The sequence below is a fragment of the Cydia strobilella genome, chromosome Z (assembly GCF_947568885.1).
Source record: "Cydia strobilella chromosome Z, ilCydStro3.1, whole genome shotgun sequence".
NCBI lineage: Eukaryota > Metazoa > Arthropoda > Insecta > Lepidoptera > Tortricidae > Cydia > Cydia strobilella.
In genome coordinates, this window is record NC_086068.1 from 50,714,872 (window position 1) to 50,741,583 (window position 26,712).

A 26,712-nucleotide genomic window follows, 5' to 3' on the forward strand; every position below is an offset into this window, starting at 1 on the left:
ATCGATTCGCCCGCCGCTTTTTTGCACTCAGGCTTTGATCCGTTGTGATACAGCCTTATCCCGTGTGTCCAATTTGGACGAAAAGAAGGACGCAACTTACTTTGGCACACTTAATTTCATGATTGTAACAATATGTTATAACCACCTTAAAAACGACATTAAAGCTCAAGCAAATGAGAAACAATTTAATAAAATGTTGAAAGACTTTCTAATAAATAAATGCTACTACGACTTAAAGGACTTTTGTAATGATAATGTTACAGACACCTTCTAAGTAATTTATTAAAACAATGACATACTTACTTAAATTACTATGACATACATACCTAAATTTATAACAAAACAATTTTATAATATGAATATTGTACAATAATTTATTTATTATAATACATTTATTAATGATCTCATGTGTAATTAGAATAATTGTTTTATGACCTGATATTTTTTTTAGATAAATTAATAATTTGCTACATACAATACAATAAAAAATATAATAATAAAATGTTATGAGTAAGCTATTGATATGCTGTGCCCTCACAGGGTCCATGTGAGGCATTGTATATTATAATTTACATCTATACTGTACCATGGTTGCAATAAAGAATTATGAATTATGTCAGTTGCTTACATATGACATGATAAGAAAATGTAGATGTAAAAAGCCTAATGCTTCTATTTCTACTGTCAGCGACACAAGGTAATGAACAAACCTACAATTAGGTACTTACTACTTGCTTCGGACGAAGCCAAATATTTGCTTCAAAAAGTGTAAGTACTTGACTTTGAACAAAAGCATTTTTTATTTTTATATAATTATACATATAGGTAAGTGAGAACCTGTAATTATAATCTTCTAATCCTAGGAATTGACATAGGCACTAGTTTTTACGAAAGCGACTGCCATCTGACCCGGAGGGAAAATTATATAGGCCTTATTGAGATTAGTCCGGTTTCCTCACGATGTTTTCCTTCACCGAAAAGCAACTGGTAAATATCAAATGATATTAAATAAGTTCCGAAAAACTCATTGGTACGAGCCGTGTTTGAACCCGCGCCCTCCGGATGAAAGTCGCACGGTCTTACCGCTAGCTGGTGGCCTAGCTTCAGCGCATTAGGTAGCTTATTATGTAACGTAGATTTAGGATCCATCCTTAACTCCATATCGAGCATAAGTACCCTTTATCCGTGGAACGCCACATATTTCTTTGTTATGAGTTTGTTTTATAAGAGTTGAGTTGTTTTAAGAGAGAGAGAGAGAGAGAGAGAGAGAGAGAGAGAGAGAGAGAATTTTACAAGTCATAAAGCCCTTGTTAACCCAATTCCTTGTTGAACAATAAAGTATGTAAGTGTGTGTGTAGAAAAGGGATGATCGAAGACCAGAGACTGTCGACCCAGCAGGGCATCATGAGCATCCGGCTCCACCGATTGCCGGTACCTCGGACGAGGATGATTTCCAAGAAGCGATCGAGGAACCTCAACCAGGCGGACCTCCTAGGGACCCACCACCAGTGGTGAACCCCAGAATAAGATTGCGTAACCGTCCTAAGGTCAATTATAAAATATAGTGAACTATATTATTGTTATTTTAGAGATAGTACTTATACTAGGGGAAGGGAATTTTATGTATGCATGTTTATGTGTGTGTGTGGCTGCGCCCACCTTAACCGTTACCGTTACCAATGTAATAAGCTATTAGTGCGATTAGAGCAGCCCGTAGTTTCAGTCGTGTCCTCGTACTCGTCAGTATGCATGCTTACTCAAGGTCGTTGCCGCGGGAACCGTGCCCTGAGATGTAGCTAATTAAGTCATAAAAAAGTGCCGTTTCCTCAAAAGCAGAATAAGCAGAGGTTTAAGAAAAGAGCTGATAGCGGCTTTTCATAGAATCACAAACAACTTTTGTCATGTTGTACATTCCGTACAACCCGTACCCGTACAACACGCGAGTATTTGTATTGTAACTAATAAGGAGAGATAAATATTTGCTATCACCCAGTTAAGGTATACCCGGGTAAGACCAAATGATAAAAAAGAAAATAAACTTTTATTATTAATTCACTGAATGCCCCTCAATAAAATAGTTTTGGAGTAATCTATACTCAGTTGAATTACATTTTTTTCGAGACACTAAACCGAAAAACCCCGTTGGACTAAGACGACTAATTGCTAAAGTCGTCGTCAATAGAACTTGCAAATAATGTAAACAAACCATATATGTTTACATTTAATATTAGCAAGTTTTATTGACGACGACTTTAATTTGAACTCTAAAGCAAGGAGAATAAGTTGCATACGTCCGGTCTTTTCCATTAAAATTTAACTTTTCCGCCCCGTAAGACACGACTGACACGACTGAGCGGTTACTACAACGTGGCAAGAGGGGCGGGATGAAATGGCGTCACACATTCTATTGCTAGTGATGTAAAATAACTACTATTTTGGAAGCAATTCCGATTCTACGATCTTACCCTCCATCCAATCTTATCCGGGTATACCTTACTACTCTGGAATCTTGGTTACCTACTTAAATCAGTGATCGTGAACAGAGCACTTAGGTGAGTTCAATGGTAGAGGTGTCGAAAGTTGAAGCTAGATAAAGATTACAGCACAATAGTGTGTTTGCAAAACCTCCTCTTATATAATACAATGCTATTGGGTAGGTATACGCCATGGTAAAATACTATGGTATTTTATACATACGAGGAAGTATAAGCCTACTCACCAGATATTATCCGGCATGCAGTTATTTTCAAAATTATGTCTGTGATCATAATAAGATTCTTTATTAATGTTATTAAGAGCTCTTCCTACAATTCGGACATCCTAAAAATCTGACTTTACTGTCCAAACCTTTTCTTACGTTGTATGTGAATGCGCAGCTGACTAGAAATTGTTCCGCTGTTATGATTTCAAATCATAATTGTACTTGATGCTTGTTATCGCCTACTCCTTTGACTTGCTTGTTCGGCGTCACGCGGTCGACGGCAGCGGCCAAGTGAGTTATCACCGCTATCCCCGCTTATAATTATTCATGAGCAACCCGGACAAGTTTCAGCAACTCTCCATCTCCACCAACATCTGGCGTGCTTCTGTTAAATAATTTGGACCCGCTTCTTTAGGATTCGCGGATTTAAAGGATTTTCGTGAGGAAAATAATATATTTTGTCTTTTTGATCAGTAGTTAGTGCAATTACTTAATTAAATTACCTGGTCTTAAAAAGCAATTGCTTTTTAAAGATGTTTAGGTGCCAAACATCAGGTAAAACATTCAGGATTATTGGAACTGTTTGTGTTAGTATACTATTGAATTATTAATGATAAGTAATGTACTTATAGCTAATTTAGTGAAGACTGTGTTAGTGAATCAGGTTAACTTTTATCTCTCCACCTGCCCCAGCCGATTAGTTCCCATGATATAAGCTATAATTGATGATCAAACTCACTTATATACCCTTGTGGGTTTTTCAGATGTGGGCGCCGACGAGCACGCGCAGGTGATATGAGTGCTGCGCCCGCGACCCGCAACTACTCCTACGATGAGACTATACAGGTAACTTTTTATCATATTTTCAATAGTATGCTCTTATGCTGATCACAGGCCTCGTTACAATCAATAAGAGGCTATATATCCCAACACGGGGACTCCACAGCACACAGCTTTGAGTTTCTTCGCAGATGTATATGTAGGATACCTCACTATGTTTTCTTCGAGTAGGTACTTAACTGGTAACTAACCAATAATGATGTATATTTATAAACACTACATTAACAATGAGTTACGAGCTGGGGTATTAAGTTAACCCTGATTTGATTAGATATGGCGCGATCTTATTTATAGCGCAGTAAGAGCTAGTCACATATTATTCGTGCGTTCAAGATACTCGTATCATTGCAGAAGACTGTACTGTAGATTCAAATCAAATTATTATTTTAATATTCAAACGTATTCAATTCAAAGTTCTTCGTTCACCGTTACTGTTTCGCGTTTTTACCACTTTCACCCGAGCCAAGCACTTTCAGTCCCAGACTCACCATACAAATACAATATGTATACGTGTATTGTACACACCGATCGAAATTTCAACATAAGCAACACAATGTAAACTCTAAGGCGTGGATAATAAGGCTTTATTAGGTGGGTTTAACGCGGGTACGCGCTAAAACTGCAGGCTCCTCACAGTGGCCCGTAAACGCGATTTGGTTGGTACCGCACAAATTACATCTTGTTTAAGTTGAGATAGAGACGGTTTTCGTTTGGGGACGCTAGTTTCAGGGGAATAGAAGAAGTTTTTCAGGACGGGCCATAACGACACATTAGCCGTCACGGGCGCACTTACATTTATTAATCTGGTACAGGGCTCAGCGCTCAGCCGCCGCGGCGAACGGTGCTCCCGCGTAGCCAGGTCAAGGGCTAAATTGCGCACATTGTGTTAACCCCGTGCATTAGACAGTGCCCTAGACAATACAGACGTGTGATTGTACTTATACTCGTATGTATTTCAAAACTTTTTACTTTAGTATAGGTACTACAAAGACTGTTAATTCTAGATGCATTGCAATGTCAGGGAACTAACTAAATATTTTATTTTACCTGTATTATTTAACTGTAGGAATCCTCATGCTATGCACTCACCTGCCCTACCTGCCCGTCCTTAAAATGGGTTAAACTCGATATTGCTGTAAATGAGCGATACGATACGATCCCCTCTTAGGTATATTAAATGTGTAGGTATACCTAATCTTTGTTGAGTCGCAAATATTCTATAGCTGAGATGGCATAAATTGTAAGGCAGGCGTCTCCGGCTGGCCTTATCTCGCAGTGTGGAGCTATTTTGTCCTTCTAAATACTTTCTCAATCGCGAAAACCATAATAGAGCGACTCTAAAAGTAACCGTAATGTATAGAATTAAAGTTCAAATTGGATTCTAGTGGTACTCGCTACGCGGGAACGGGAAAGTAACAGTGGGAAGCTATTTCACAGATACAATATTCCCCGGGGTTCGCGACCATTTATCAGTCCGCGACCCACATTGCCCCGACATCTGCCGGCAAACTTGGCGGGCCCTTTGCAATTATGCGGGGGATATTGAGAGTGGCCCGACGCGTAATGGATAACGAATTAAATGGTCTCTGGAAAGGCATAAAAACTTCGTGCTGTGGTGCTGCTATGTACATTCAGCAAGCCGATCTTAATGCACTTATTGTCTGATAGTTAGGTGCGATTCGTAAGCCGGCTTGTTTATTTAATAGTCAGACAGATAGTATGAATATACTACATTTATATTGCCACATCACACGACATTGTTTCTGAGGCCTTGGTTTCCGGGACAGCGTAATTCAGTAGGAATATTGTATTCCGTTATATAAGTTTGCGGAACCCGATAGTTGGAAGAAAATAGGTCTCTCCATGACTTTATTTATTAATAATTAATTACTCCTAGCTGCCTTAATAACATCCGGGCCGGCTCCTATTTCACCACTTAGCTACGGGATAAGTAAATTCAGTGATGAAAAATAATAAGCCTTTCTTTCGTGAAAATGTAGAAGAAGAACGCATAGCGGCATAGTCCTCAGCCAGTTCGTTTTTTTATCAGACTGGGCGACTATATATTTTGATATGGTTATCTACATTGGCCGGAAATTGGCTTAGTGAATTAGATTAGCTACCAGTATCGGCAAGGGTTGGGCGAGCATGGATATAAACAACACGGTATTATAGACATAGGTATGTATGCTACAAAATGTTTGTATTAGATTCATATATGGCCTGCGCAAATTTGACCATGTCTCGGAATTTAGAACCCAGCTCAAGTGGTTGCCAATTCGTCTTCGTCGCATCGCAACTCGCACATTCTCACCCTTCTTTATAATATTCTCTTCAACCGCACTAGGGGGGGGGCCTTACCTTAAAAAACGTTTTAATTATCTCACTTCTACGTGGTGTGTGGAGAAGCATCTCCTTGCTCCTCATCCTTCTTCTTCTAAATTTTATGTTAATGCTTTGCCGTTGGATATAAAAATGCGCCAAATCCCTTCCCGTATTTAAAAATCTTTTAAAATCTCATTACCTCTCACTGCCTTAACTGTATATATAGATATTTATAGATATATATGTATGTATTTTATATATTTATTGTCTCTCTCTTTTATATTCATGCTTAATTATGTGAAGCTGTTATATTAGTATTCCACGTAATCTCGTATCAGCACTACCCGTAAATTGTTGTAAGTTATTGACTTCCTGCTTCCCAAAGGTTGTCTGGAAGAGATCGCTTCTGAGCGATAAGACCGCCTGTTGTTACCTAATGTAATGTGTGTTCTTTTTCTGTATTCTTTTTTCATTATGTGGTGCACAATAAAGAATATATTATTATTAGTATGTATATCCTAGATGCACAGCGTACGGCCCTTTTCCATTGACTACACACCTAACTATGGCGATAAATACTCACACAGATTACTAAAATCATAACCCTATTTTTGCCATAGTAAGGCAAAAATGAAAGTGCGATGTGTCAAAATGAAATGTGCCGCGTTATATCGTAAGGCCGGTGGGAAAGGTCCTTTAGCCATCCGAGGGCCAGAAAATCGAATTTACCGCTTTATACTTCCGCCTACCCGCGCCTAAACCTTTGTACCTTTGCCGAGTTTTTAGAGCGTAACGTATACAACAATTTTGTAACATTGTAACATTTCAGGGGAATGGCTTTTCCCAAAACATGCTGGCAGTGAGTGGTATAAAGAAGTAACGTGTAGGTTAGGTTCCAGTCGATGATGGGCCGGTGTTAGGTGTTTTAGATATTTTTGTTTACTAAAAATATGGTGATTGATGTATTTTGTATTATTATATGTAAATAGATCTTGGGGTACCTTCTTACTTACATTATTATTTTCTTCGGTATAGGTAGAGAGTGGTGGAGTGTCGTAAGCTTTTTATCCATTCTTCGTAGAAGTACAATTTATTTTAAATCGGAAAAAAATAATTAGGTAAACTGGTTTATTGAGTCTTTTGACAATACGAGGCTAAAGGTTTCAGAATACACGGATTCCTTGGATTTTGCAGTTTTGAAAGAGAGAATGGGTGCATTGTGTTTTTTTATGGCGCATGTTGTTTTATGTGACAAGTTTTTAAACTTGGTTATTTATAACCAAGTTTAAAAGAACCACTTATATTTTTTCAACAGGTTCTAATTTCTAAACGATTTTACTACTTTTCTATTTTCACGTTGCAGTACAGATCTTCCCATATCCGTAGAAAATCTTACTGAGTTATGTATTTGACTTTAATTAAAATACATTTTGACGACAGTGTACAGATGATCGACTAATAAAGAAGTTACAAATAAAGTATTATTAATTGAATTTTTTGACATCGTTGCAGACAGGCTTAAGTGGCCGGTGCTGTAGGCTGCCCCTATTAACGCGATAACGCCGGCCTCTGCCGGATAGAACGGCCGTTCAATCCAAATCAAATTTTCCCAAAGATAAAGCGGCTATAACCGCGCAGGTTTAAGGACCCCTAGAGCCTACACTGCGGAATACAGCATTGTCCTGCTCTATTGCGCCTTTAATGTAGTGTTTCTTTCGTTACTTATCTTTATTTTTAAAAGAGCTTACGTTATGTATTTCACTATTAAGCCTCTTCTACATATTCTCTTACAAGTCTACGAGATGGGGTCGAAAGGCCCCATGTTTAATTACTAGTCACTGTTATTGCCGCAGCGAAGGTGCAATTTTTACCATATAAGCTATGTGGCCATGTATCAGACTCGACCCGCCTAACTCTATTACTTCTATTAGAATAAAATATTTGTTAGCTTTTATTTAGGTATATGTACATAAATAAACTTATGTGTTATCAAAGATAGATATCACTGATCATATTAAATTAAGCCCGATAAACTTTACGATTTACTTTTTTTAATTTCAATGAAATTTCATCTGAGTATTTTGGGTGTTCAGTTGCCTTCGTGATAATTAACGATCTAATGATATATAAAATATAGAAACATTAATTTATATTAGTCTGCCATCTAGTATCCAGTAGTGAAACGGCAATAAAAATGCTCATTTGCTATTAATGGTGTATACCCGAACTAGAGGGCGTTTGAAGCCAAACTACATAAACCCTCCAATTGAGGCGGACACTGCACAACAGGGACCGGAGCCGGTTACAAATATCTGAGTATTCAGCAACCGTTAACATACCCGAACGAAAGTGTAATTAAATCAATCGAACTAGGGAACAAATCAAATATATTTTTTTTATCTTTTTTGATTTGTGTTTTTTAGTAGTCACACTACTATAAATTATAAACTGAAATATGTAGATTGTTGATGTCATATACTATATTTCAGGTACTTCTATTTCAGGTTAATTTTGGGTAAGGGCTTACCAAATCAAAAACTCTCAATAAGGTTATCCTATCAAGTATTTTTAGAACGCGATCAAGTTATTTTGCTACTGCTGGTAAATGATGAGCACGATGAAAAGGGTAACACTATTAAACGGATATTACGTTGAAGCTATCTACACCCTATTCGATTTGAAAACTACATAAAAAGTGGTTTCCATGTCGATAGGTTAACACAATGATAATACGCCATACAATTAAATAAGCTAAACTCAATAGGGTAATCTTAGTTATCATTTGGGTAACAATTTAATAGGGTTACTCCATTCGAAAAGGTTAAGCAAACGAAGGGGTCTTCCGATTCCTGCTCTACAAAATGTTGTATTGGCATTGCTTCGTAAACTTTCGAAACTTTTTCTTTTCGTTTAATGTGCATTGGAAAATAACACGACAACTCCTCTATTCGATTAAATTCATGCCCTATTCATTATATTAAATAATCCAGCTCTGAACATAATTCTGATAAACGGTTTACATCAGTCCATCAATTCGCGGTTGGGCTGCATATGTCATTTGTTTGATTGTACAGAACCTGTGTATATTCAGAAGCCATTTGTTGTTTGTTCGTTGAAGAGGTCTTATGTAGATATTAGTTTAAACAGCACATACGACCTATACGACAGTCAGTCGTTCGGTGACCATTTGTCGTTATTAACCGTTGTAGTACTCCAATAAACGGAGAAATACTTTGAAAATTAAATTATTTTTTAGGGTTCCTATTACTAAGACGTAAAAATGGGACCCTATTACTAAGACTCCACTGTCCGTCTGTCTGTCTGTCACCAGGCTGTATCTCATGAACCGTGATAGCTAGACAGTTAAAATTTTTACAGATGATGTATTTTTGTTGCCGCTAATAAATACTAAAAACAATAGATAGTAGATAGAGAGATAGTACGGAACCCTTCGTGCGCGAGTCCGACTTGCACTTATATAATTAGTTTTTTTTTTAAATAAAAGTAGAGTAGGTACTTGATAAATTGTATCGTATGTAACAAATAAACACGCTTACTTTGCGTTTGGGTTAGTTTGGATCAAGGCTCGGAACCGGTTTTTTTTTCATACAAAAAAATACCGGCATTATTACGTTCTTTTTCGTTCTTTGGTTTATTATTTCATTTTTAATGAGACAATCTAATAATACGAAGTTGTTACCTAAATACATGATTTAGTCCTACGTAAAGAGCATAAAATAATTAAAAATATTGGGCTATTTCGGGTTTTTCAAAAAAACCGGTTCTGAGCCTTGGTTTGGGTGCAATTTTTTTCACGTGTCTAAGTCTAATACTTATATCTTATAGTTTAATTCTGATGAAACATCCTGGTATAATTAAGTAATAAGTAGGTAAGTAAAAAAAAAAACAACTGTTTTTTCTCAGGTGGATACAAAATCTGTATTTAAACTTTCACACTTTGAAATAATAAAGTCCAAATTAAACGCGATGGCCTTGAAAAATTATGTAAAGAACTGCTTGGGACATTTGTTAATAACTAAATCACTAAGTAATAAAAGCTCAGAAATTAAATGCAAGAAAAAATATTTTACTATAAGTTTTGATACCTAGGTACTTATAGTCGTTAATTATGGGTACAACTTTACTGAGCCGTTTTTAATGGTATTATATTTTCACACATTTCGTCCTGGAAGCTCGACGTAAAGCATATGCATTGGACAAAATTTACCCAATCCTCCCGAGTAACAATAACAAAAAAATCGTACTATATAAACAGCAATTACACATGATTCGTAAAGTGAGACATCTGGGCATAGTATAATCATTTCTTTGTTTAAAAAAAAGTTTTAGATCTGTGCATGGTCGCCTTTTAGAGAATATTGCATGTTTATATTAAATTTGGTATCCAATATAACTATCATGGAGCGTTTCTATCGACGCTCTTGCTATGTTTCAACGCCATGAATGTTCGTTAGGTTTTGGATTTTGGTAGATTCTTTTAGCTGCCCCCCTCATTCCGCCTGCGTCAGATATTGACGGGAATCCAATGTTGCGTAAAAAAACGTTTTTATGTAAAAATAAAAATTCACCGCATTTATTCTGTGGATGCTTAATTGAGCAATCATGAATGGGACACTTAGATAACACGTTTTGGCAGCATATTAATCTTTTGTTTCTTTAAATCATACCAATTAGTGGGTGAGATAGTCTCAAATTAAGTTCGATAGGCTTGTCCAAATCATATTTGCTAGCTAGACGGTATTGAAAGCATCATAAAGTCCCTAAAATAAAAATAAAACAAAACCTAATATCAGATGTGGCTTATTAATATCCTCAGATCATACAAAATAATACACATGTCAAGTTGATCGAAAGTCTTCGTTTCAGCTTGGGCAAAAATGCTTTCGTAAGTCCGGATGTTCTCCTATACAGGTTGCATTTCTCAACCGATTATCGTGATATATTTGTGAGCACGTTCATTCACTGAATATGATATTTTTGTATTGTCGTTTCAATTTTAGAAAATTTTCAAAATGTCGTAGCCATAGGGTTTGTCCACGAGGTCTACAGCTCACAGAACCACTAGTAATATTGTGCTACTGAAACCTACAGGCAAATACGATCAAACGTGTTGTAAAACATGTAGTTAACCTTTTCGCCGCCATTGACTTGATATAAAGTTAGTACATTCCGTGTCCCACACGCCACGACTTCATATAAAGTCGTGGTTTTGGTCAGGTTTGTTTACGTGCAATTTTTGACATGGCGTTGAATACGCTTTATTACTTCATTGACATGGCGGCAAAAATGTTTAGGCCTAAACTCCTCGTTGATTAGTGTAAAGGTTAATCTGGGCGTCGCGCCGTACTAAATCAGGCGGCTCTGCCTCGCTGTAACCTGTAACGAGCTGTGCTGTGCGTGCTACTGAAATCCGCAGAGCGCACATACGATCAAATATATTGTTGAATATGTAAGTAACATTTTTATACATAGCTAATTGACCTTACAAAGTGTTTACACGTTTTTACAATTAAGGTAAAAATATCGATACTAGCATTTTACAATAATATTACACAACTTTATGGTGACAATCGTAACATTTTTGGCAAACTGGGTAATTTGTTCTGCTGCTGTGCTCTAGTTAAAAATAAAAACCGGCCAAGTGCGAGCCCGTGCCATTACGCAAAAAACGGAAAAATTACGTTTATTGTATGGGAGCCCCACTTAAATTTTCATTTAATTCTGTTTTTAGTATTTGTTGTTATAGCGTGTACAAATACATCCTATGTGAAAATTTCAACTGTCAAGCTATCACGTTTCATGAGATACAGGCTGATAACAGGCAGACGGACAGTGGAGTCGTAGTAATAGGGTCCCGTTTTTACCCTTTGGGTACGGAACCCTAAAAAACTATGCACAGCTGTTTATTGTTGTCTTTTTCCGCGATTTTGCCTGCGTGTAATTCCATACTACTCACTTTCAATATTATACGAATTAATTTCGATTTTTTCTTATCCCGGCGTCCCACGTGCCAATGAGAAATAAAATAAGTGTAGTTATCTATAAGAACTTGCCCGGTGACGTCACAAGGGCCACCCTCCCCAATTCTTTCATCAAATCCGAACATAGCACAGTGCGATTATTCACACGGCGGCTTTCAAACTTTTCATGTTTAATTTTTATGTTTATGTGATATAAATATTATAGGTAAATATTGCCGTATCGCTTAACGTTCATAAAAGAGAAAAGTAGCTTGCGTGGTTTTAATAATATTATAACCGTTTTATTGCTTTAGCAATAGAAAATTATTGCAAAAGCGTAAACCGTTATAATTAAAAAGGAACTTACAGGGGTTTTGGCTAATGTCATAAAGATAATTATATACTCTTTTTACTTCCACAAAAACACTTTGATTCCGAAACCCTCCGTATAAATGGATCGCACAGTTTTGAAACCACTGAATCGTAAGGAAATGAACGATCCCCTTCTTACAATAGTAATCCCAAAAGTAGATGGCAATATGTGGTAATATACAGGCTGCTTCAATAAGTACCTATTTTGCTTATAGAGGAAGCGCAGCAGTATTATATAAGTTTTAAACTTTTAACGTGGCCCTTTATTTAAGTATGTAGTACAGTACCGGCCAATAATATATCACCTTTAAGTGTTTTTGTATGAGCTTGTATAGAGCAAACAATATAGGTTAGTTTGTAGATTGCATATTTTACTAGTCATTTTATACAAATATATGATGAATACTGCAATAAAATAGTGTGAATTACAATAGGATACTCAGCATATTACTAAAAAACCTCTAGTAAAAAAATGAAGTAAACAAAACATTTGAAAAAAAAACCTCTAAAAAAACAATTACATGAAACCAATTTTTCTCATCGCCCTTACAAAGGAATACTACTAGACTACCTCGCAAGCAGTGATGTGGAAGTCACTCACAAATATATAAAAGAGTTATACCAAAGATAGTCTAAGGAAAAAACGTGCCTCGAAAATCAAGAAAATTTGATTCTCGTTCAGAGGGCGCTACTAGTTTTGGCCTACAGTCGTATAGATGGCGTTGACGGTTTCGTTTGTTATTTAACAATTTTAACGCATATCAGTGAAAGAACATGGGTCAAAATCATAAAAATAATTCATGCAAATAAAAAAAATCATTTATCTATATTTAAATACATTCTATCGTATTTTTATAAATCTTCATTTTTAGTTTTAAAGTGTGTCGACAGATGGCAGTGAATTTACTGGGGTTACAAAATTTACTATGACAGTTCCGCTCTAGTATAAGTTACTCTATGGTTATACCGTTTAGAATTTCTGAAGCTTTAATTACGCAGCTCACAACTCACAAAATTACGCTCGTCTGGCTTCACCCTAAATAAGAATATGCCTAAAATGCATTTATTCTGCTATAATTGGGCCAATATGACAAACTGACACCATTACATTTCGACGTCTTTGAAGCCGTCTTTAGGTTCACTCAAGGTGCATCCTGTATGCACCGCGCCGCTGCACCGTAGTGCACCGGGGCGCTTGGCGAGCCTTAATCAAACCCAAACAATTTATGATCGCCACACGCCGCCGACGCCTGCTGTCTTTGTACCGACATTACACCTTTTGAATATGTGTATCTAGTTGCTTAAACTAGACCGATCTAAGGAACAAAGAAGTATGTACTGCCTTAGTATTCCATATTACAATTCAAAATAAATAAACATACAAATTAAGAAATAAAATAATAACAATAACTTATAACTGAAAAGCTGTACCTACTCGTAGATTGCGGACATGGCGATTATAATACGTAGCATAGTAACAGTTTTTTAAACGTATGCTATTACCAACGCCTTAAATACGTCTGCCCGAATAAAATTGAATACCGTAAACTCAGGTAACTTTAGTCCACAACTTACAACTATGGTCCAAATTAAAGTTCCAGTAAAATATGTACATATAAGTATTTTTCAAATTATGTTGAGTATATAATATAGAAAAAGCATTAGTATATCTAAGCGTTAAAATAAATAAATGTACGTAAAACGAGTACAAATCATATAGGCTCATTAAGAATCAACGTTAAAAACTGGACCATAATAGTTCTAGTATACTAGTAGGACTATAGTTACCTGAGTTTACGATACCGTTTAATTAGGCAGGCGTCCGGTGTTTTAGTATTTATAGTCCATCGCATTCAGACAATTGCTTAGTTCATTTTAGATTCCATCGACTCTCAATAGTGCCTCTGAGTGCGTCCCATGACACGGGCAAGGGCAGCGCTCAGTGTACCCCTTACATCTCATTAAAGTGACCAAAAGACCACTACGTGTTGGCTTCGGCTCCGCGCACGCTTCCCAAATGTCCGGTCCGGAACAACATTGTTCCGTGATGGAAAAAAGACTTAAGGGACCCACTGATTACCAGTCCGCCGGACGATATCGGCATGTCAGTTGTTCGGAGCTGTCAAATTTTTGTTCTCACTGACAGGCTGATGTCGTCCGGCGGACTGATAATCTGAACATTTTAATTATACCATGGAGGAGTGATTATTTTATATTCCTGTATTTATTACCCTACAAACGGGACCTAAGCCTACAAAAGGATAGGAACGACCGCTTCTCCATACATATTTGTCCACATTTTCCTCTCTGGATTTTGAAATTGCGGAATTATTTTTATACAATTTGATGAATGTTAACCTTACTTCTTCGATTTGTTTCTATTGTTTAATTATTATTAAAAAAATATGACCGAAAATTCATTCCATACAATTTTTACAATACCGAATTAATAACTTTTATAATAATTAAAAAAATCGATAGTTGTAATATACAACAAATTATGTAAAATAATTTCTAAAATGATAATATCCAGATAAAATGGGGACTACGTTTGTATGGAGACGCGGTCGTCCCCTTTCATGTTAAGGCGTGCAATCAAAAAATTGCGAACGTGAAGAACAAGCCCATTAAAATGTGCACTCCCAAAGCGAAGTGCAAGTGCAAGTCATCTGGGGTGCGCTTGTACTCATGTACTGGAACGTTTGGGGCGGTTGTCCTTATATTGCCACTCGGCGTAATTGTTATAGATTATAAACCCTATTTTGATAGTATTACGGTTCTACGAATCCCTGTTGTGGTGTTTGTAGACTGAATTCAGTTTGTAATTTAGGTAAGCGACGATGCGTAAAATGGACGCTCATCCATTATTATTACTAATAGCTAGGCTTTGCTCACAATAAATACTTATTATCTACATCTATTAGCATTGTTTTGTAAAGGTTAGAAAGAACTGTATGTAAAAGACTACATACATTATTAACTAAAAAATAATAAAGGAATACCAATACATTTGTTAAAAACGAACTTATCTGTAAAATAAAACTTAATTAAAATCCTTCTCGCTCGGGTAAGCACTTGACCAAGCTTTCTTGGCTTCCTCCAGGCCCGCAGTCTCATAGTTTGAGAGGAGACCCTGTAAGATTTTTCCTGTGAGACAAAATTTTCTGATCCCTAGCCCACCATGACGGATGGGTAGGGATGCTTGGGTCCAGCGACCATCTGAGCTGAAAATTAATAATTATTACACAAATTTATTAAGTGTGTAAAGCACACAATAACAGTACACGTATAAAACATTAAGTACTTAGACTAGTCGCCTCGAATATAATGATTTCCAGAAAAAACAGTAGTCTTAGAGATGCGTCGGTATAGCAGTGAGGGCGTGTAACCTCAGTTTTTTGGAACCTGTGTACGGTTATATCATTTGATATTAACCAGTCTCTTTTCAGCGAAGGAATATATCGCGAGGAAACCGGATTAATCCTAATAAGGACTGGTCCCCCCCTGGGTTGGGAGGTCAGATGGCAGTCGCTTTCGTAAAAACTAGTGCCTACGCCAATTCTCGGAATTAGTTGCCAGGCAAAAAGACTGTACACGATGAAATCCGGCCGTGCATGATATGGTAAATCTTTTTACCGAATGCACATTTTCAATCAGTTGTTTTATTTTTCATAATCAATCAATTAATAACTTATTGCAAGAACATATTTAGTTAAATTAGATAAGATGATAACATAGAAAAGCTTGTCCTATGTTCTACTAGAAAAAGCCTGCAATATTTAACAATATTTATTCACAAAACAATAACAATTCAATATATACACTAATATCAAAATATTACACAAAAATAAATTCAAAACACATGACATGAACATCAGATACAATACAATAATAAACAAGTTACTGGCAATTTTTTTTCCGACTACATCATAATGTGTTTGTATTGTTATTATGTACTGTATTATTTTTATCGTTACATCGTGTTTGTATTTTTAATATGTAGAACCACAAGTAAGTACTATCATTTCCTGATGACTAAGAAGGTGAAGACTGAAGATTATTGAAGGCAGAAGGAAGGTTGAGAGGAAAGGTATACAAGTTTATCTATTGATTTCAAAACTTGAGCAGTAAGATCAAAAAGCCATTTTCGTCCGGTTTAAGTTGTCAGGCCGAGTTACGGCGGGCTCGGGCTATGTGTACGTGACGACCGCTGCTGGTTTACTTCGGATATCTCGTATACTTTATTTTGTTTTATGTTCGTCTCGCCGCCATATTGTTTTATATTTTATGGAAGATTTTAAAGTTTCATATAGAATCTACATAAAATATATTGACTCAGAAGCTTTTTTTTTTGCGACAAGCACGCGAATATTTATTTATTTAAGAAACAAACAGTCTTTTATAGTTATACATAACACTGGAAACTTTCTTAAAGCTAGACTTACAGTTTCCTTAATGAAAATATTTAAAGGCGCGTTCCGCTAGTGTCAACTAAAAAAGCTGTTATTTTATTATTTGTAAACATGCTAGGAAATCCTTCTTTTCATGGCTTGAAATAAAACTTTAATAAAAAGCTCGCATTACTAGCACGCTCAAAAATCAGATATAGCTTTTATATATTATATAAACGCTAATTTGTTAAAGTTTATAGTGTTCAACATCTAATATGACATTTTAATTATAAATGGTTGTTGATAAGTCAGCCTTTTACGTACATACCTACATAGAAAAATGTAGATGGGTTTCCATCTACATATATTATGTATTTCTATTTCTAAAACAATATCTATTTAAACGTTTTTGTATGAGCAATGTTACTGCTACGAAACACGACTAGGTATTAATAGTTTAGCCCTACGACGCACTTCGCAACAAAATAATTCGTTTTCGTAAACTCTGAAAACCAATTGAAGTATTTGTGGTACCCGTATCTACGAAGTTTTGTCGTAAAAAATATAGTTAACAATGAAAAAGTCGCGCTTTACTGCATGCTGTGTCTTAAAAGTGGTTCATTTCTCACACTGCTAAAATACAAAATAGTAAAAATATCATTGTTTAATCCATACAAGGCATTACAGTAAGTGCATTAGTACTCTAAACGTTTCCATTTATGACCATCAAAATAACAACAATGCAAGTGCAAGTGACCGAGTTGTTTTCCAGCATTTCTACCCACTTTTTTCCCCAACGATTCGAACACTCGGCCTATAAACTGAAAAGAACTTAATGCATCGGGGTTAAAAGCATCGCATAGATCGCCACTCGCTATATTCACGTATGTGCGACAAGGCGCACTGTTGCTATAGCAAGGAAAAGTATTTAAAGAATTGTATTATTTTATAAAATATTTTACAATGCATGTGCTCGAAAAGTGCGTTTCCTACGGAGCCATATTATGCGGAAAGTACTACTTTTCCGCACTAGTGCTTTTTGTTTTCAATTTTTTTACAGTACATATGGTGCTACTTTCTCGCACTAGTGCGGAAAATAGCACTTTTCCGCACTAGTGCTTTTTGTTTTCATTTTTTTAATAATTAAACTTGTTTGCCATGATATGTTTTTTATTTACTCGCACAATGCATAGTAAAACATTGTATGATACACGTGCGTAAAGATGATTTCCGACTCGTATTCCTTTATACACTTGCTCGCTTTGCTCGCTCGTGAATAAAATTCCACTCGTCGGAAATCATACACTTTCCGCACTTGTTGCATAAATAGCTAATGTTACTTTATACACAATTGTATACAAGAAAATCTTGTTACCTACATATAATGTTATCGCAGACTAACTTCATCTACCGTAATGTAGGGAAGTTTGCCCTAAATTTATCCAAAGTTAGCCGCGCAAGTTACGACGTCGCGCGAGCCGTATTCTCGTAGCAGGAAAATGCGTGTGAAATGCAATTGCGCATCTGTGGCGGGCGGAGGGCGGGCGGAGGCTGTGCAGGCTAACCGCGCGGCAGTGCGCCGCGCGCGCCCGACATCGCTCCACCCGGCCCGCGCCGCCTCGACCGCGACCGCCACTCTCGATCCTGACTAACCTTGGCTCTACCAATACCAATAACGTGGTGCGCGTGTGTGAGTGACACTGAAACTGTATATTTTAAAGGAACTTGCAGTGCGCACAACTTTAAATAGTTCTTGAAACTTTATATCAGCGAAATAAGTATTTGATATTTTCACCTTCGTGTTGGAGGTTTTGGAACATCGCTCGCGTGGATATTTATGTGCAGCATATTTTCTTTAAGGGGTTTTCCTCGTTTTATTTTTACGGCTTTAATAGGCTAAAGGGATTTTCTTTTGCGATTGCGTTTGTTTGGGGTTATGCAGACAAATGATAAAGGTTTTAGTAGAAAGTTCGTGTTGTTTTGATTGTTTCATGTTAATGATGATTATTTTACTAAATAATTATGTTCGTGGAAATAATAGGTTTCCTAAAAGTTTAAAAGTTTCAAAAAACTGAATGAAAACTACTACGATACAAAAGTATTAAATTAAGTTAACCATCTAATGCTGCATATGATGGATGGCGTCGTACACTCTTGGTAGTGAGTCATTCATTGTTAATGTTATCATGACTCCATACTTTTTTTCTTATAAAGCTACATTTACTAGACGAATCGCAATAATAATGAGTAAAAATCGTGAAAGTTGAAATCAGTGTTCTACCTTATAGTTGTCAGGACAAGTCTTTAGTCTATTCCCCAAAAACGCATTTGTGCATACACGCAGTATCTTTTCGGCACTTTTCGATACTTCGATACATTGTTGCCAACCTCTTAAATGACATTCTCTGACAAATAAGTAAACCATAGACGTTTTAAATTTTTTTTTTATCCAGAGAAGTGTCTCAGATTATACAATTTAAAATAGGTAGATACCGTAGGTAGAAGTCCACTAGATGGCATGAAAAATATTTGTCAAATTTACAATTTTATTTCAAAGTAAGTGCTTGGTCGTAGAAAAAGTATTGTATGCAACGTTGTGTAACTGAGTCAAAAAATACTCGTGGGATCTTTATTAACATTTTCGGCATTGCCTCAAATTGTTACTCATGCCACTCGCCTTTTTTGACCTCTCTTAAACATAAAATACTATTTACGCTTTTGTCGCTTAGATCGTTATTTCTTAACGCAGTCCAATAGGCTAGATGACAAATTTTCATGAATGATATCAACCGATGAGGTTTGTTTTTAGGATCAAATGTCTATATAGGACCCATTGCATTAAAGCAAAACAAAAGTCAGTAATGACAGTTAAAGTCTGACAGTCGTACTTCACTCGCGAAACGCTTCTAACAAAACGATATGTGAACGTGACGTCAAGGTCACTGAGAGCCCATCTTGAATGTATTGAAAATAACAAAGATAGATATAACTCCGTAATAGATGGATACAGTCTAAGGAAAAAACGTGCCTCGAAAATCAAGAAAATTTGATTCTCGTTCAGAGGGCGCTACTAGCTTTGGCCAACTGTCGTATAGATGGCGTTGACGGTTTTGTTTGTTATTTAACAATTTTAACGCATATCAGTGAAAGAACATGGGTCAAAATCATAAAAATAATTAATGCAAATAAAAAAAATCATTTATCCATATCTAAATACATTTTATCGTATTTTTAAAAATATTTATTTTTAGTTTTAAAGTGTGTCGACAGATGGCAGTGAATTTACTGGGGTTACAAAATTTACTATGACAGTACCGCTCTAGTATAAGTTACTCTATGAAAATAAGTAAAATTGCGGTTTTGTCGGTGAAATATTGCGTTTATTGCCCAATATTTGTTAATAAATATTTCGCTAACATTTATCTTACATCAAAAAAAACCGGCCAAGTGCGACTGACTTGCGCACGAAGGGTTCCGTACCGTTACGCAAAAAAAAACGGCAAAATAAACATGTTTGTCGTATGGGAGCCCCACTTAAATATTTATTTTACTGTTTTCAGTATTTGTTGTTATAGCGGCAACAGAAATACATAAACTGTGAAAATTTCAACTGTCTAGCTATCACGGTACATGAGAACAGCCTGGTGACAGACGGACAGACAGACAAACAGAAAGACAGCGGAGACTTAGTAATAGGGTCCCGTTTTTACCCTTTGGGTACGGAACCCTAAAAACCGCGGGATAAGTTATTTATGTATTTTTCGCAACTTATTAAATTTGCTTGATTGCCCTCTCTATTTACCTATCTCAAGTGAAAATTGTAGCAAGCTTGAGATGAGTCAGTGTAGAATTATTACATGGAGACGTGACCGAGTCGCTGTGAGCAGAATAACAATACAACGACAATATTTGTGCGCCGAGAAGCTTGGGGCGTGTATTGCACATATATAGGATCGCGTTGGTAATATTCGAGGGATGAAGAGAAAATATAATCGAATTTGTGACAAGAAAACCAGAAAGTGTAATTTTAAATTATTAACTTTTTTATAAGTTATCATTTGACGTACCGTGTCAGTTGTGCTTCGGTCAAATCTTCCAAGCTAAATTATTATCATTTTCGTTCAGTTCCCATTATTCCCATACAAGTTGCAGTCGGGTTGCTGTCCGTCTGTACCGGCCCTAATGCATCTAAATTGAGTTTCCTAACAATGTTACTTTGTCGTCGCTAACGTGCGCCTTGTTCACTACAAATACTATAATTATAACTGATGAAGAGAGTGCGGATAACCACTATAGATTATTGCCATCAAAAGTATATTATTGTAAGCGGAACACAGCGTGTCACAGATACACTCAGATGAACTTGAACACGACGTACCTACCCACGGCCTATAAAATGCACTTAGCAAGTCGGTAACTGATCCAGCACAGAGGCTATCTAAAGTGGTTAGGGAATTGTAGTCGGATGACACACTCACTGTGGCTTCGTTTAAGTTCGTTTTCAGACAGTTCATTTTAATATAAACCTATTTTTATTAATAGGTAACAGCCACTTACTTTTGTGAGAGTACTTAACAATAGGTAATTTACCTACAACACTGACACAATGTCGCAAATTTTGTGTAAAAATATGTTATTCCACTTTGCAAGTCAATGAGATCAGTTATCTGTTATTGGTTATAGGCTTATAGTTTTTATAATGAGTGTAAAATAAAATGAATGAAAAATTCGTATTAGAGAGGTACATACATACGCATAAAGTACGGTCTTATAATTTTCTTCCAGTTACAGAGTTTTTTGATAAATTATTTCGATCTTCGTCTATTTTTTTGAGTTACAGAGGTCAAATATCAGTTTTCGAGTTATGGAGGTTAAATTTGTACTGGATAGCCGTGAAGGGAATCGTTGAATACTTCGTCTTAATGAGGTTAAATATTTCGAGTTATGGAGGTTTGGGGCTTTGTCTTGCTTTGGGGTGTCACTTAATGGATGTTTTCATTTATAATATGTCCATGCAATTTTTCAAATCGCTGTACAAAAAGCTACAAACTTAAGACACCGTAGTAGTTGTGCATGTGCAAGGCTAATATTACATTAGCTATAGCTACTAAGTTGAATGCAATTTATCTAGGTACGTTATTATTCTGGCGTGTTGATCTGTATGAGGTCATTCTTATTTTTATGTGATTTGCTCCTGAAATCTCATTCACTCAATGAAAAAACAAAAAGTGTCGTGTTACGGGAGCCGAGCCGGGGGCGACCGCCGGGGAGGCCTACATTTTGTTTTTGATTAAACAAATTGTCCGCACACTTTATTGCTCCCTCGCGCCGGCTCAGCTGTGACTCTTGCTCTTTTTATAAATGACGTAATAGCTAACTTTGTTTTTGTTTTGAAGTGACTTCATGAAATGAAGCGCTCGTGCAAATCAAGAAACAAGCGTGCGGTTATAGAAATATAGAAGTGGAAAACCACTCAAGTTCATCCCAGTTGACACTGTCGATGAAATTGGTGTGATTTTTTTAAATCTGGTCCTCACTAGAGGTCGTCTAAGCTAACTTTGCACCGATTTGAATAAAATAAAGTGACGATTTATCATTACAGACTTCATATTGTGATAGTAATTTGACATTAATGATGATTTTGCCACCCTTTGTCATTGCCAATGCCATGCAGAGTTATCTATCTTGGTTCAGCTCAATCGGAACTTAATATAAATACATTTCAAAAACTTTTATATCCTTCCAAAATTACTGAACTTGTATGTTTATAACCCATTGTCAGACATCGTGACACGGGAGTATAGGGCTCCGCGACATATTATTGACTTAAGCACCACATATCCACCATATCTGAACTGAATTTTAACTATAATACCTGCAATCATTCTAAACGGACATTCAAGTATTCCCAGTAACATTTCCTTATTCGTATCGTAGAAGGAAGACAGGATAATAAAAACGAAGTACCCGTAGGTAAACGGTGGCAGACCGTCTGTCTGGCCGGTCCGGTCTGGATAAAATTGCTCAGCCACCCGAGTGGCATACAAAATAGTCGCGTTAGTCTCGGTCCGACTGTCGGTTATTATTTTGTCACCTGATACCGTATAGTTTAATACGTAGTAATTAACACGAGGCCATTTATCGCAGTGATTGTTCTAAAAACCGGCCTACATTTTTATCTGATCACGCACTATGCGTATAGTGCGTATGCTTGCGGTGCATTACCTTTTCAGGATAGGTATACGAAAATAAAACAATATCTAATTTGTTGAGAAACATATTTTGATAGATATGTCGCAGGCATTTTGTAAGAATCCGCCGTTTACAAAGGGCACCGTCAGCTAAAAACGCGAAGCGGTTTGCAAATTGCCGAAGGCAATTTGTAAAAAGTCGGCAATACTGTAAAATACCTTATGGTATTAACGGCGCCGTTTGCATTTTGCAGCGGCATTTTGGTCGAATTAGTTCTTTAATTTACCACGCGCGGCGCTGCACATCAAAACTTTGAAAAACGTTGGGGTGTCCATTAAATCTGGAGTTCGTCGAACTATTTCTTTTCAAACAACATTTCCTTCATAACTAATCTAGAAGCTACCTAACGAACCTAACCTATCCACCTATATTTAACCACACTTATACATATAGGCTATGTATAAAGGTATTATAGGTAGTATAGGTACCTAATAATTAATTGATTATAAAACTTTTTTTTTGTATTTCACTTCCATGCATAGCAAATATCTTATTTCAGGTAGATAATACAAGTTACATTCGTACTATCAGGTATTTGTATTACGTGAGCAAGTCCCATTATGTTACGCACGGAACCCTTTGGTGTTATTTATTAAGGAACACCCGCAGCCGGTGACATACCTGGCGTACCTACGAGTACTCTAGGCTTGTCCAGCATTTACTTCAGTCACAAATCTGTCTACATAGCAGTCACTTTATTAACTTTAGATACTTTACCTATTCCATTTCATCGGTTTCGTATTACAATTTCGTAACGTCCCTCGCATACCTAATATTTATTAAGAGTAAGTATTAAGATATTTTACTATTCATAAGAGGATAGGTGCAAGTTATTATCGGTCCTGGCAAATATGTATTTAAAGAAATTTCAAAATTGCCTTGAAATTAACGTCTAATTTCATGATTTCAACTAAACAATTGAAAACTATGACATATTGATATGATTTCGAATATCGATCGTCCGAGATGGTACTTGCGTTTAGTATTAGTAGCAAATGCAACTCATACTAAACACTAATCAATATTTAAACATGCCCTAAGGCAAGTGTACGTGCTCGTAGCAGCGTTATCAAATAAAAATAAATTATTGTTTATCTGCAAAATGGAGTTAATAAGAATATTTACCAGTGTCTGGGAAAGTAACTTAATTTCAGCTCTGGAACGCACCCTTAAAATTAACGGAGTTTAAAAAACACGGTGTAAGTATGTGCACCTGCTTGTCAACATTTTCGAAAAATCATTGTTTGTTACTTAGAAATACAATATTGTTCAGAAACATTGAAACAGTCACAAAAAAAAACCATTGACATCTGTGCTGCAATTTTGATGTTTAAAGATAACTAAGTATTGAATATAATCGCAGAGAATTAGGCAGCTGGGGCAGTGTCGTTAAAAATTAACGGTAAGCTTTTCCTGATGGCAAATCAATACGTTGTGCCGCCGCTATGAAGTGTTTACCTTTGTCTGGATCCACGTGAAGATGGACTAGCGTTGGCTTGAGCACCACGGAACTTTACCGTACTCACATGTTTTTAGAGTACATAAAAAATGTATCATAAAATAAACAATAAAATTGCGCTGACACCAAGATGTCTTAACAATTAAACATTTGTATATCAGAAACGTTTTTCTAGATGTAAATATTTTTCACGTTTTTGTAACGTTATTAGGCTAAGTTCTGGAGTCGACTCGTAATGGCACACTAGGAAAACTTACGAATTGGGTTTTGGAATGCAATAAAGATACAGATTATGTTTGCATAAATTAAATTGAATATATTATCCTTAGGTACATAAATTATCAAAACTCGGTCAGACATAACTCCGTAATAAAGTTTACGGCAAAATGGGGTTAAAATCAAGGACGACCGTTAATCAACGCACCCCTGGCGCCGGGCTGTCTTAACTATCGTAAATATATCCGGTTTTAATTATACTGCACCTGTAATTGGGCCCTAGCACGAAGCCTACCCGCCAAGGAATCCCCGGGGGTTAACTCTCCTACCGGTAACCATACCTGCATCACACTTCTGTTTCGTATAGGAACCTACTTACGCATACCCTTAGTCAATTTATAAGATAATACGATACGTGTATAAGACCTTCAATTGTTACCATAGGTATTATAATATTAAGGTCGTGTTAAAGCCGATATACCTAATCCACGTAATACCGAAAGTCGCCATTGCCAAACTTTACGGTGTCCTATTTCCTATATATATAACGATTTTGATTAATCGAGCTCGAGGGAGGGGTTAGGGTCGGCAACACGCATGTAACTCCTCTGGAGTTGCAGGCGTACATATGCTACGGAGACTGCTTAACATCAGGCGGGCCGTATGCTTCTTTGCCACCGACGTAATATAAAAAAAAATAACGAAACTCAGTGTTATTTAGGTCCAAAGTTCCAAAACATCTCGACAGGCAAACCAGTAAGTATGACCTGTGAATACGCATCGCGTAACAAATCTCGGATTTATAGTTATGCTGGGGACAAACTAATATTCGAATAAAAACGTTTTGTGAGTGATAGAGCTGTACGTCTCCATTGCTTAATGAGTTGAATGCATGCAAGCCGAACTCTCCGATGAACCAGTGTATTGTGATCTCGAGACCAGAGTCAGTTTTGCGTTCTTAAACTTCCGCGCAGTGCAGGATGCAGCAATTACATGGCGGCTGCCACATTGAAAACTCAAAGTGGCGATACATATTTGACATTTAGTTAAATTAAAACTTGTTTGTAAAACCGTTTAACTGGCCCTGTAAGTAAGAAACGGGAACAACACGCTTGGACGGGACAGGTCAGCTAAGCCGTCGGTAACTCAACAGGTATTACCCTGATCCCGGATGACCGCTGACCGGCGCTCATAAATTAACAAAGCGTTTGACCCCCGACTCCTGATTTACGATATTGTTGAATAATAACAGGAAGAAACGTTAGTTCCCGGTCGACGGTCGTTAAAATTTTGAAAGCGCATAGCCAAAGCGAACACATAAATTATTCCATCGGTCCAAGTCAGACAAATAATTACCTATTACATAGATCGATAATTCCCCAAATATTTGTTTTCAAGTATAAATACAATAATTTATACGAATGTATGAGTGTGCCTTCACGCTATTTAATGTGTTCAAATAAATGAGTTGATTTCATTTAACTGCTCTATCCATCACAATTAATCAAGATCAAAGTTTATGGACTGAATACCTAGCACCTAATAGTAGTAATTTTACTCAAAAGCACTCCATGCGCGTGATACGCTCAGGGTTGCCAGATTTTGATTAATCAAGTTTTAGGTACCTATCTTGGGAGGTGGTAGGAAAATAGAACGAATCACTATATATTAAACTTAGTTGCTTTAACCGTCGTAATGTAAACGTAAGGTAACTTATTTATTTACGCTAGAGAATACTAATCCTGGTACAGGAAATAAAAGTGAAATTACTAGTATCGAGATAATATTTAACAAGTCATTTGTCCGCGACCCACTGAAATCTGTGTCGAAATTCGACAATTAAAGGTAGGTAAACAAGGTAAGCCTGCTACATACCGGGTGATTTTGGAATCGTGATCCTGAATGACAAAAATGTATGGGACCGATGTTAAAATCAAGAAAAAATATGCATCTGGGCTCGTACGTTTCGTTTACTTCAGGCCCAGGCGTCCATAATTTTTTTTGCGCGATTTTGTGGTTAATCTCATGGGAAATCTTGTTAAGTATGACCACCTTAACACGTTTTTGATATTCAGGATCACGACTCCAAAATCACCCACTGTTATTCAGTACGGAAAACACGTAGAACACCAGGAAAATCTCATATTACCCGACCACCTGGCAACCCTAGCCACG

The 26,712-nt window shown here is 36.6% G+C and overlaps 1 protein-coding gene and 1 long non-coding RNA gene across 2 annotated transcripts in view; one reads left to right on the forward strand and one right to left on the reverse strand.

The window, feature by feature from the left end:
* Window positions 1-26,712, reverse strand: part of LOC134753986 (uncharacterized) — a 174,932-nt gene that overhangs the window by 45,317 nt on the left and 102,903 nt on the right. The gene's annotated exons all lie outside the window — the stretch shown is intronic.
* The window catches only part of LOC134753937 (protein sickie), a 292,384-nt gene continuing 269,153 nt past the window's right edge, over window positions 3,482-26,712 (forward strand). Inside the window, exon 1 of the mRNA XM_063689921.1 lies at window positions 3,482-3,547. Coding sequence (XP_063545991.1) covers window positions 3,497-3,547 — 51 coding nt within the window. The 5' untranslated portion in view covers window positions 3,482-3,496. The remainder of the gene's footprint in view (window positions 3,548-26,712) is intronic.